A 12,079-nucleotide genomic window follows, 5' to 3' on the forward strand; every position below is an offset into this window, starting at 1 on the left:
AGAGAGAGTTTGAAAACCTGATCAAAGCACTATACAGGCATTTTGGGAAAACTGCCACAAAAACATCAGAGTTACAGTGCTACCAGGACAATGCCATCCTCTCTTGGGAGTGCAAGTCTTATTTTGTAGAGTGCAGTGTACAATATCTGAGCTTGGACTGGATATTAAAGAGGTGGATTAAGGACAATAATGCTCTTTAAAGGCCAATTACAGCTAGAATTCGAAGTAGGCAGTTACATTTTAATGAGTTGGTTTGGGAATGGTTCTCTAAATGAAGACATTTGCTGCTGTGACCTATTCATTTAGAAACCATTGATATTTCCCAAAAGCAGTAACACCTTCAGCTCGACAACATAAGGTGATGCAAATGGCTTGAAACAAGCATATTTCAAGACAAATACTAAGCAGAACTTTACATTGCATCTGTACTTGCTGTGTATTCGCATTGTAAATGTAGTCTTACTCAATATCGCCACATCATTGAGATGAATATGTTATATGTATGTACATACAAGTACTGCTTAATTATCATGTAATTATATAGCAGTAAAATCCATGTAATTTATTTGTGTTTGTTATTTAAAGATGAGTTTTACAGTGACACAACTGAGTATCTGCTACTCTTCAGAACTGGTTTTGAGTCAGGCTGGAAGCTAAATTAATTGTAACCGAAAAAATAATCACAGCCAAATCTTATTTTGGCACCAGATGATACTTATGGAGCTCACGTGGTAGATATTTGTGGATGAAAACATTATGTCCTTAAAGAAAACTTCCTGCAGGACAGACAGTATGCACATAACATCACTTCACTGCATGCACTGCAGACCCAACACCGAATGTGGGAATAACACAAGAGCAGGTGACACACGCTCAGAGGTTCACAGGGTCATTCTGGAAAAGAGTAAAAATCTGCTCTGGGACACCAACCTGGGTGAGGGCTCTGGCTGAGATTCCTTCCTGTAAATCAAGAAAAAGAGAAGAGCACACACACACACACACAAACGCACACACACACAAACGCACATATGCACGCATGCATGTACCCACATATACACATACATGCGCACACATACAAATGCACAAATACAAAAAAATACAAATACACGTTACACACGCCCACACACACATGCACATGTGCACACACATGCACCCACATACATTATATGCATGCACGTGTGCACTCATACACCCAAACACATACACACATGTACACACGCAATCCACACACACAAACACACACACGCTTGAGCACTTTTCTCAGCATTACTCTAATGGGAACATTCTTTCTCTTTGATACAACAGAATACCAATAAAGCAAATTAACATATGCTAATTATATTATACTATATTAGAACTGTGATTATTAAATAATCAAAAGTAAACAATCACATATCCTCATTAACAGCAAATGTAGTGCTAGCACATTAGCCAACAGCAGTCCCTAGTCAATATCACATTTCAGTATTGAAAAATGCCTCTCTCTTTATTTGGCCAGGTTCCCTCCACCCAATTCCAAAAGTCAATCCCTTAACATCAAAGCTGTGGTGAACTCTGACCTGAAGGACAGTCCCGATTTGCTCTTCAGATTGCGCAGGAGGTCCAGCTGGTTCAGGGGAGGAATGAGTCTGCAGATACAGAGAGGTGACGTCACACGGGCTTCGGCCCAGCGTTTTAATGCATTTCATAAACGGCGACAGCTTCGCCGCAGAGGAGCCCACGCATTTACGGCACTTTTAATACATCTGCAGCTCAAAGAGTGCTTAACAAAAAGGGCGTGTCACTCGCTCTCAGGACTGACTTAATCTACTGCAGTAACAGTGTTTCACCATTAGAGGCAGTAGAGATAAAACAGGTCATTAGGTGTGGTAGTTAACTGGAGTACTGACCGCTCAGTTCCTGTTTTCTACAGTAATTAAATGCACCACCAACCCACAAAAACACCAAACACATGACTATTATGAGGCATTTTCCACCTCTTGCAATAATAATAAACATGTCTACTTCTGATGATTTGTATCTTGAGCATAGGTCTTTCAGTTTGGGGGAAAAATACAGCAGATGGCAGTATCTTACCAAATACGCCCAGGTCTGATTTCAAGATGCAATTTTCCTGGGAAGGCAGTGCTCCAAAACACTGATCCAAGATCAGGTTACCCAGCCAAAATCCTGACTCTGGCCATCAGCAGAACTGATCTAGCGTCAGTGATTGGGAGTGGGTGGTGATGAGCAGATATTAGAGTAACATGCTGAGAACTCAAGTGACCACAGTGATCACATTTACAGAGAAGCAAGACAGCTCATTCTAAACCCCTGCTATCTACTAGACACCCGCTGCCTTCTGGCGTCTTCCCAGCTCTGGCCTGGGAGACTAAAACAGAGCCATTGATTGGCTGGGAGCCTAAACCCCCTGTTGTTCCAGGTGCCAATCAGCTACTGGCATGGAGGCATCCCTAAAACCCTCAGGACCTTAGTCACATCATGCATTGGACATGCACCCTTGAGCAATGGCCTAACTTCTGACCAGCTCAATTGTCTGAGCGTCATTTGGCACAACTCAGGGTGGATATCAGGAAGCTGCTGTCATGCTGCACAAATGTAAACGTCTGTTTCCCCCCCCCCCTTTTTCTGTGAGGCTAAGCAAATCGAGGAGGCAGACAGAAACTGCTTAGTTTCAAGTGTGTCGTGCAGACTGTTGCAATTTCTCAGGTGCTGATATTTGTCAGAGCGGGAGACAGCACAAGAGGCGTGAGTCTGCAAATCACAGCCGCCAGAGCTTTCCAGGAGCTTTTTCATTACAGGAAGTTAACAAGTACAGCTGGCTCTCAGCTTCTCTTGGACCTCATGTTCTTGAAAGTCTCGACGCTGCCTGTTCGTGAAATAGTATTCACATTTACAGCTGACACTCAAATCCAGAGCACCTTACAGAGATCATATTTTTACAATCCGTTTATACAGCTGAATATGTTCCTAGAGCAGTTCAGACTGAGTACCTTGCTCAAGGGTACAATACAACTGCATCCAAGTTGGGGTTCGAACCTGTAGCCTCTCAGTACCTCTAACCATTATACTGCACTGCCTATGGGTACGTTCCAATCAAACAATTGTGCAGTCATGTAGGTTTCCAAACAAAATTAGTTTGACCCAAGCATCTGAATTGTAACTGCTAACATGACAGCCTGCATTTTTCATAATTCACTTTTCAGTACAAAATGAATAATGACAAAATGCTATAAGCATATGCCATCAGCTAGTCGAGATCTGCGGTCTGGTCAAAGCTCTCCACTGAAGGACGGAAAGTGATGGATGTCTCAGGTTTGCAGGCAAACGTGAGTTTGTTTCAGGCTTTAAAAGTGACTTTGATCATGAAAAGTGATCAAAGTCCACTTTAGGCCTCAAACAGAAATGTCATGTATGTTATGTCGTGTGTTTTCTCATGGAAAATGCATTTTTTGGAAAACCACTTTTACTTTTTTCTCTGAGATCGGCAATTACACCTCCCAGGTGTGCACTCTGCCACCCACACCAGCGCATACATTAAACATTTGGTGTTAATTCAACTCTAATAGAGTATATATTGTAGCAATTGACTCCATAGAGCAGGGCTGCCCAGCCCTGTTCCAGAAGATTTTCTGTCCTGTAAGTTTACACTGAAATCTTAACAAAGCACACCTCATTCATCAGCTAGAGATGTTTTTGAGCTTCTAATTAGTACACTGAATGTGTACCTAATTAGGGTTGGAATAAAACCCTACAGGACGGTAGATCACCAGGAACAGGGTAGGGGAGCCCTGCCATAGCAAGACCAGGTGGGTCTTGGAAGATGCTCATGCTTCTTTATTGAGCAATAGAGCAAGTCATCAAACCTGCACAAGCTACAGTATCAAACAGCACAGAATGACAGAATCACAGAATCATTCTCTGGGCTGAACAAGGAGCCCACAGTTACCCTTATCCCAAACACATACACGTACAGCCTTGTGGGTGATATTACTGTGATGCCACAATAGTAGCCAAACAACATGGCATAGGACACACTTAGCCTTTTAGTGGCTAGCTAGCTAACTAGCCACTACTACAATGTATATGAGAAAAGAGCGATCGGTTGTAGTCTACCAGTTGTAAATTGTACACAAGCAGAGTGAACATTTGACAGTGTGAGAAGCCCTGCAACGAATGCAGTCCTCCCATTTTTCTGCCTGAGAGTGAGCAGTTAATGTCCAAACTGCCACAGCTTGCACATTCACTGACGTGAGGAGATAATGCAGTGCTAGCCAATTAAGTCTCAGGCCAGTGACACAATGACAGTTAAAACTGAAGGGTGTCGGCTACAGGATCCAGTCTAAAGTCAACATGCCTTTTCCACTTATCCTCCTAAGACCTGGCCATTGATTTTGTCCCTTCTAGGGGACAAGAGTCTCTGGTCTAAATATCTAGAAGCATATTTTCTACTATGCTGAAACCTACACTCCAAGAGACATTCAATAAAAATAGAATAATACTTATGAAAATACTAGCACTGCAGCATGCTTTTTTGTCATCCAAGACACTTCTGTTATGTCAACAAAAACTTTTATTTTCTGCTAGGTCTCAGGAGGATATTTAAAATTTATATAATCTACACAAGTTCTTTCCTGCAAATAAATAATGAAATGAGTATAAAATCAGCTGAGAATCTGATGTTACTGTGAAATCGTATTGTTTTTTTTTTTTTGTTTATTCTGTTTTGCCCAAGGGCTAATGATAATAAAAAAAAACTATTATATCCAATTGCAAATAATGGGACTGCTACTCTGAGACCTAGAATAGATAGAAAAATGCAGCATGACACTGAAAAAATGGCTCAACATTCCAGGGAGCATGGTGACATCACAGCCATCCTACTCCTATTATATTACCCTAGTACTGTACGCATGTACCTATCAGCTGGCATTACACTCTTTTATGACATCACTTAAACACTTAAACAATGAAGGTAAACCACACCTCCATTTTACTAAAAAAAAACAGTCTGCACAGCAAAGGCCTTATAAAGGATGGCTCTTTAAGCACATTCTGGCCCATTGGATTATCCGGAATCATTGCCATTTAACGCAGCTAATGGTCTCTCAAATGATGATGTATGCAGATTTCCGAGGGCAATAAATCATGTGGTCGGGCTGGGCGAAAAATAACAAAACAAAAAAAAAGTATGGATTGCGCAGCGAAGGCCGTGTAAAGCGATCCATTCAGTGCAGAATGGACAGCCCGCGCCCGAATTTGGCCGGGGCGGAGCAGGCGAGTCAAAGCGTGCAGTGTGTGCATGCAGCTCGGACGGTACCTGTAGGGGCTGGACGAAAGCAAGCTGGAGGGGGGGGCCGCACGTTAGTAAGGACGAAGTCGGGTTCGAAGAAGCAGAGCCCAGCAAAGGGGAAAACACACGACTGTGAGGCCCCAGTTTCTCTACACACAAGAGCCATTCACTTGCTTTTCTAGAGTCAGACAACTGCAGTACAGACACTCTGCTGGGTTTCAGCATATTAACGTGGTGGTTGGCTGCGTTTTCATAGTTCTGTCCTGCTTCGTGGAGCAAATTCCTTTCGGTTCCCTAAACTCGGCTAAATCTAAGGATCTGCAGAGTCACAAGTGTCAAGATTTCAGTACGTCGTCATACGGAACGGTGCCGTAAGTGTTGACATCACACCTCATCCTGAGATTCAGCCTCTTCATCGTCATTCGACAGCCAACGGAAAAATACAGCTTCTTTAAGCCACGCCGGCAAACCAATCATCCATCATATAAACCCAGGGTGAGCGAAAATGTCACAGCACTGCAGATTTCCATGTTTCTTGCCTTTAAATTAAATTAAGTTACAGTTAAAATATTGAGTTGCCTCAGGCAACTGCCCACCTATATTAATTTAACCGAATCATTTATTTAAATGATAAATGAAGGCATTGAAGAGTGCAAAAGCCAGAGGCAAGTTTGGCACTCCAGAGAAAAGGTTATCTACCCTGGTGAACGCCACTAAAAACCTGTACTTACGGAAGGCTGAGAGAAAGCACGCTGTCCATGCGGCAGCACACACCAGGGATTGGCTAATTTCTTAAAAGTCTTATTGGCTGCGGTGACTCACCATTTGCATCCACGCTCTCCCCCACTTACTGACCAAGAGCAATGATTTTTTTTCTCTCAGGTTGGCTGAATGACACTCTCCATTCCTCAGATAAAAAACAATGCCTATATCTCGCAGTCAGGGGGAGAGGGATGAGAAAACGATGACACAATGGGTAAAGTGTGTTAAAAAAATGGATATTAGTCAGACTAATGGGTGTGGCTACTTTCTGGCCAAGGAGCATCAGGACCCTCATTACTTCAGTGACAGGCCCCTGCAGGATCAAGTTTTTTTTACTTTTGGAAAAATATTTTTTGGCGGCTTTCCTCAAAATCTTGGGTCCGCGTTGCCAGGAGAGGCCTTGCTCTGTTTGTAGGCGTGGCTTCACCACCAGAGTTTGGGTGTCGCAACAGCCGGCTGTCATAGCAGGCCTCATTGCTGCGCACCTGTGTGCAACCCCCCCCCCCCCCCCCCAATTTTGTTTCTCAAATCAGGGGGTATATTCGGAAATGTCGCCACACACTTCCTGTAACCTACCTCCTTGGAAACTATGTCCTTGGAAACCCTTGCAGTGATGTTCCCTGAGGGCAACCCCTTCCAGATAACCAGAACACTATAACACTCTTTTTCTCAGCACCCACAACCCATAACTCCAGCCATCATTCATCCATCCTTCCTTCCTTTCTTTCTATCATCACATGTGATGTCTCTGATAGGGAGACAGAGGCTTCCAAAATGGGTGGAACCCCTGTACTGACATGTGCTCGCTGATGCAAGCGAGTTTTAGTCTTCTACCGTGGAGATCAATGTCTTCTGGTTCACGCAAGCTAGTGACACATTGAGTACAGCAGAAAATTCCGTCCCTCCACCCCCACATACAGGGTTCATGAGATCAAAGTTTCTCGTCTCTCGTTTTTGATCCTCATTTTCATTCCCTCCCCCGTCCCCCCCCCCACCCCCATTTTCTCCACTGACTGTTTATCAATTCTTAAGACATGAATAAATTTTGCAGCAAAAACAGCACAACAAAAACACGAGGACTCAAATTCTGTTCTAACCGAAATATAAAGTGGTCAGGAAGAATTTATCACATAAACCACACATATAATTACAAATGCAATTGACTCATTATTTTTAATTCATTGCTCAATGGGGAAAAGTACTTTAGTGGTGTGCCACTTTTCTCCCCTGAAACGTACAGGGTTTTGTAAGCCTTGAATCACAAATGGGTCTGAGGTTTTTAGAGACTGTCCATAAGCAGTGATTTCTCAGGACTGGGTAGACCGGGTGCGTTCCTTACCTGTACATGGGCACTGACACAGTTCGCTCGTAGTAATCCCAGGTGGACAGAAGGTCTGTTCGTGTGAGGTTGGTGGCATAAAACCTCCATGCAGCCTGGATAAAAAGGAACACAACACACTACATTAGCGACAATGTCCTTCCAGACAGGAAAGAACTAAAATGGGTACACATTCTTCTTTAGGTTGAGTGGGTGAATTAAAATCATTAAATTGAGGACTAACAGTTTCCGAAAGCATTACACAGATATGTAATTGGCCTATTAAACCTATAAAGCATATTACAGTACATAAATGCTACATGTTATAAGGAAGACAGCAAAAGGTTCTAACAGAGATTACATGATTCCAGTATTGTCAAATGTATGAAAATTAAAGTATTCCATCATAGGAATACATAAAAACTGACTTTTTAGTCATTAAGCAAGCATGCTCTTGCTCTTTTCTAGAGCAACTTTCAGAGGTTTTATGTTCACATACAACCAATTTATACAGCTGGATATCTTATCCAGACAATTTAAGAACCTTTGTTACAAAGGCAGCACCCACCTGGGAATCAAACAACGAATGAACTGCCAGCCCAGTTCCCTGACCATTATAGCATGGCGAAAAAGCTGGCCACTACTTTGCCATATGGAATCATTTTAAACCATCTGAGATATGGAGTATCACAAATAGGCACAGAAAATTACAACAGGGACGTTGCATGTTTTCATATAAGAGACCGCAACCCTACTTGCTTCTCACACTCTTGCTTAATTGTAATAACCAGCAGGTGTGTGACTGGATTTAGACCATCACAGATTTAGACCATCTACAGCCTAAGGAAGACTGAAGTAATGTGTTAATTTCATGTGTTATCCTACGCTATCACATTAGAACATTTCAAACAAAATTATAGCGAAGAGGCCTTCATCTTCTCAAACACACTGCCACCACACTGTCATTACCAGCATTGAGGTGGTCATTAACTATGCAAAGAACATGTTCAAATGTCTGTGTTTTATTTGATGGGAACAGTAGCTGATATCATTAAAACCAAACTAAAATTGTAGCATCTGTGATCATGATATCCAGCTTCTTGAGGATCAATGGAGTGCTGGCACCAGAGAGGAGATGTGCGATGCTATTTTCAAATCCGCTGGCCGAGGCAAAGACTTCTCAGAATTAACAGAAGTTGTTGTGATCTTAAATTTTAATTGTGATCTAGAAATCAAGAGCTTTGCAGTGAAGTTTTTTTTTTTTTTAAGTCCTAAAACATTATAGAAGACCTCACTGGCTTCTACTTTATAAACAGAGTTCCAGGAAATGGTGATAGGGAGTCAAGTTTCTTCAGAATCCATTAAATTAACGTGATTGGTCAAATGCGAGACCAGAAAACTGTAACCCAATCAGATGCCTCTGTGACCTTGAAAATCAATAGGTTTCTGGGGACCCGCAATGGTAACATTCGTCTCAGGTTTCTCTGAGATCTATGTTAAATGGGGCCACTTTAGAGAATGAGAACCGCTCCTGTGTAAAAACCATGGACGAGTGAATGTGCAGAAGGGAGGAAAGAGAACTTGATTTTCCCCAGTTTTGATTCTGAGACTGTTAGGTGCACAAATTCAGTCAGCATTCTCACAGGCCACAGTCATCGCAATCACCTCAGTTATAGTCAACTGGAAGCTTGCGCCCGAGAATCTTGAAACAAATGCAAGCTCTTTATGGTCAGGATGCCACTTCTTGGTAGTAGTATTTTTAGAAACTTTCGTCGGTTGGTCACTTGACGTAATAATGCACAACCACAAGGGTATTAGTTTTCTCCATTTTAGCTGTTTTCTCAATCTGCTGCTGGTGACGTCTTGCTAGTAACATCGCCATAGTAATGATTGGACACGCCCCCCGAGCATCTGCCTCTAATGAATAGCTGACTGCTTTTAGAATCACATGACCACAGTCTGGGAGAATGTCCCCTCAAAAAGGCAACACCATGGACTTGACACGTGGCACACCCACTAGCACGGAACACGGGTGAGCCCCAAATACAGGCGTCAGGATGAGGCACGGGTGAGTCACAGATGAGTCAGATCCACTTTCAACCACCACTGTTCCCCTCGCCAAGAAAATAGTAAAAAAGAACAAAATCAAATCTGTCATTTTTATGTGTGGCTTTCATAAAGAGGCGAGTGGCTTTGTTGTCATGGTTACGAGCCAGTCGTTTCCACACTGAATATATTTTTCTGAAAATGTTCTTTTGTGTGTGTCAATGGTCATGTCAAAAGGTGTGTGTGTGTGTGTGTGTGTGTGTGTGTGTGTGTGAGAGAGTAACCATTTATGAGCTTTGGTTTCTCAAAAACAGTATTTAAAAAACTAATAAAACTGGACTACTACAGTAATAAAAAAGAAAAGCGACTAATATTTTATAACAACTAAGCCAGCTGAGGGAGGGTAAGGTTAGATCCTATCCTATTCTTGTGATATCTTTAATATTTGAAATATTTCATTATTTTGCTATATTAATCTTAAAGAATTGGCCTGTGTATGTATGTGTGCACTTATGAATGTATGTACATCTTAGCCCTCTATACACGGTACAAGTGCTCTAAAAATGGCTCCTGCTTTGTTATTGTTATTATTATTATTATTATTATTATTATTATTATTATTATTATTATTATTATTACTATTATTATTATTATTACTATTATTATTATTTCTACTACTACAACTAGTACTAATCCACTGTATGTGCATTTGAGTACATATGTGGTTACAGTACGTGCAAATGTATTTTTGCATGATTTTTTGCGTGTGTGTGTGCATGTGTGTGTGTGTTTGTATATGTGTATGTGTGTGTGTGTGTGTGTGTGCGTACAAGTTTGTGTTCAGCCCAGCACAAAGACACATTACATTATATTGCATAGACTTACAGTAGGAGCTGCTCTTATCTGTAGCAACTTGCAAGGCAGAAGAACATAAGTGCATCGACCTGCTGTGTATGCGCAATACCTGGCTAACAATGATCCCAGAGGACAGACTATATATAAAATGACCATATATGCTACTAATGCAAGTTAGCTATGCTAACCAAGAGCCAAAATATTAATCCTGAATATATACAGACTACATCCATAGCAGTGCGGTGGTATATTTACTTGAATCAGGCAGCCAATCAGAACATTTCTGTTATATTTACCTGGATCAGTCAGCCAATCAGAACATTTCTGTTATATCTACCTGTATCAGACCGGCAGCAGGATTGCGGCGCTTCTCAAAGTGCTTTTGCCTGTGTTGCTCTTGGACCTTGAGGGCAAACCCAGAGCCCAGGATTCCCTGTGAAAGAGGAATAAAGCAGCTGCACGTTTCCAACAATTTCATCTCTGGATTCAGGACTAGTAACGTCATAGTATTTCCACCTACAGTAATCAATTCCTGGCATATACATACATTTTATATTTAGACATTGAGCACTGTTATCCAGGAAGACTTCCACCACAATTACAGTAGAGTACTGGTTTGAGTACCAGGTGCTGTCAATCACTGACCCCATTTGACCAATCAAATTGTTTTTGCTGGATGACAAAGACTGGCTGTCCCTCCTCTATCCAGAACAAGTTTCCTCTGTCTTACCGCTGGAAGTGCGAAAAAAGACACGCCGATGAGGGTGAAGGTGGCCGCGAGAAGCCGTCCGTTCCACGTGATCGGGTATTTATCGCCATATCCTATTGTAGTCAGAGTGATCTGAGAGAGAGAGAGAGAGAGAGAGAGAGAGGGAGAGAGAGAGAGAGAGAGAGAGAGAGTGGGAGAGAGAGAGAGAGAGGGAGAGAGAGAGAGAATTAATATAGTAATAGTTCCTAAATAATTGAATATTTATGGTGATCCATCTCAGCTGAAGAAGCCCAGATCTATTAAGCTCCATTACCTAACATTTTGCCCTAATATATGGTCTTTATGAGAATATATGACACAGGAGTTATGACACTAACAGGCATATATATTGAGAGAAGTAATCACGTTACCAAAATACTAATCACTGCGTTCAGCATGAAAAGAAAAAATGGACAACAACCACATTACTGAAATACTAAATACTGTGTTCAGTATTGTAGAGACAGAATGAACAATATAATCACATTACTGGAATACTAATCACTGTGTTCAGCACTGTAGAGAACGAATGGACAGTAATCACATTACTGAAATACTAATCACTGTGTTTAGCACTGTAGAGAGATAAGTGATAATCACATTACTGAAATACTAATCTCTGGATGTCCCATCCAGCTTTTGCTCCACAGTTGTGAACTTCACTTGCAAATTTGGTCACCATTTTAGATGTGAGTTCAGTTCAATTATAAAGTCAAGTGAAGTTTGTGACAAAGCCCCTCCACCCTCAACTTTTCTAAAATCTGCACCAGAGCAGACTCGGCAAGCTCATATTGCCCAGAATTCAAAGCAAACTTCCTGTTCAGCGATAATCTCACTAAAATTTATTACGGTATTAGAAATAAAAAGCACATACACAACGGAAATATGAGGAAATGAATCCGGTTGTTTGTTCTTTTGTATTTTACTAAATGAATGATTACTCTCAATATGTTATTCTGTACTTTAATTTACAATGAAGCAAACAACTGATTTGCTCAAAGAGCCTAACCAAGACCAGTAAGTAAATTATTACCAATTTATTTTGAGATGGCATTAG

The 12,079-nt window shown here is 41.5% G+C and overlaps 1 protein-coding gene across 9 annotated transcripts in view; it reads right to left on the reverse strand.

The window, feature by feature from the left end:
• The window catches only part of LOC118208646 (potassium voltage-gated channel subfamily KQT member 2), a 63,895-nt gene that overhangs the window by 23,099 nt on the left and 28,717 nt on the right, over window positions 1-12,079 (reverse strand). For 5 of the 9 annotated variants that reach the window (XM_035383520.1, XM_035383519.1, XM_035383516.1 and 2 more), the window contains exons 6-10: window positions 11,005-11,115; window positions 10,612-10,707; window positions 7,395-7,489; window positions 1,560-1,628; window positions 931-960 (exon numbers count right to left, since the gene is read on the reverse strand). In XM_035383520.1, the coding sequence (XP_035239411.1) occupies window positions 931-960; window positions 1,560-1,628; window positions 7,395-7,489; window positions 10,612-10,707; window positions 11,005-11,115 (401 nt within the window). Of the gene's footprint in view, window positions 1-930; window positions 961-1,559; window positions 1,629-5,320; window positions 5,345-7,394; window positions 7,490-10,611; window positions 10,708-11,004; window positions 11,116-12,079 lie in introns of all 9 variants that reach the window. The other 4 variants (XM_035383512.1, XM_035383511.1, XM_035383515.1 and 1 more) reach the window with 1 other exon arrangement.

Source organism: Anguilla anguilla, chromosome 11 (genome assembly GCF_013347855.1).
Source record: "Anguilla anguilla isolate fAngAng1 chromosome 11, fAngAng1.pri, whole genome shotgun sequence".
Taxonomy (NCBI): Eukaryota; Metazoa; Chordata; class Actinopteri; order Anguilliformes; family Anguillidae; genus Anguilla; species Anguilla anguilla.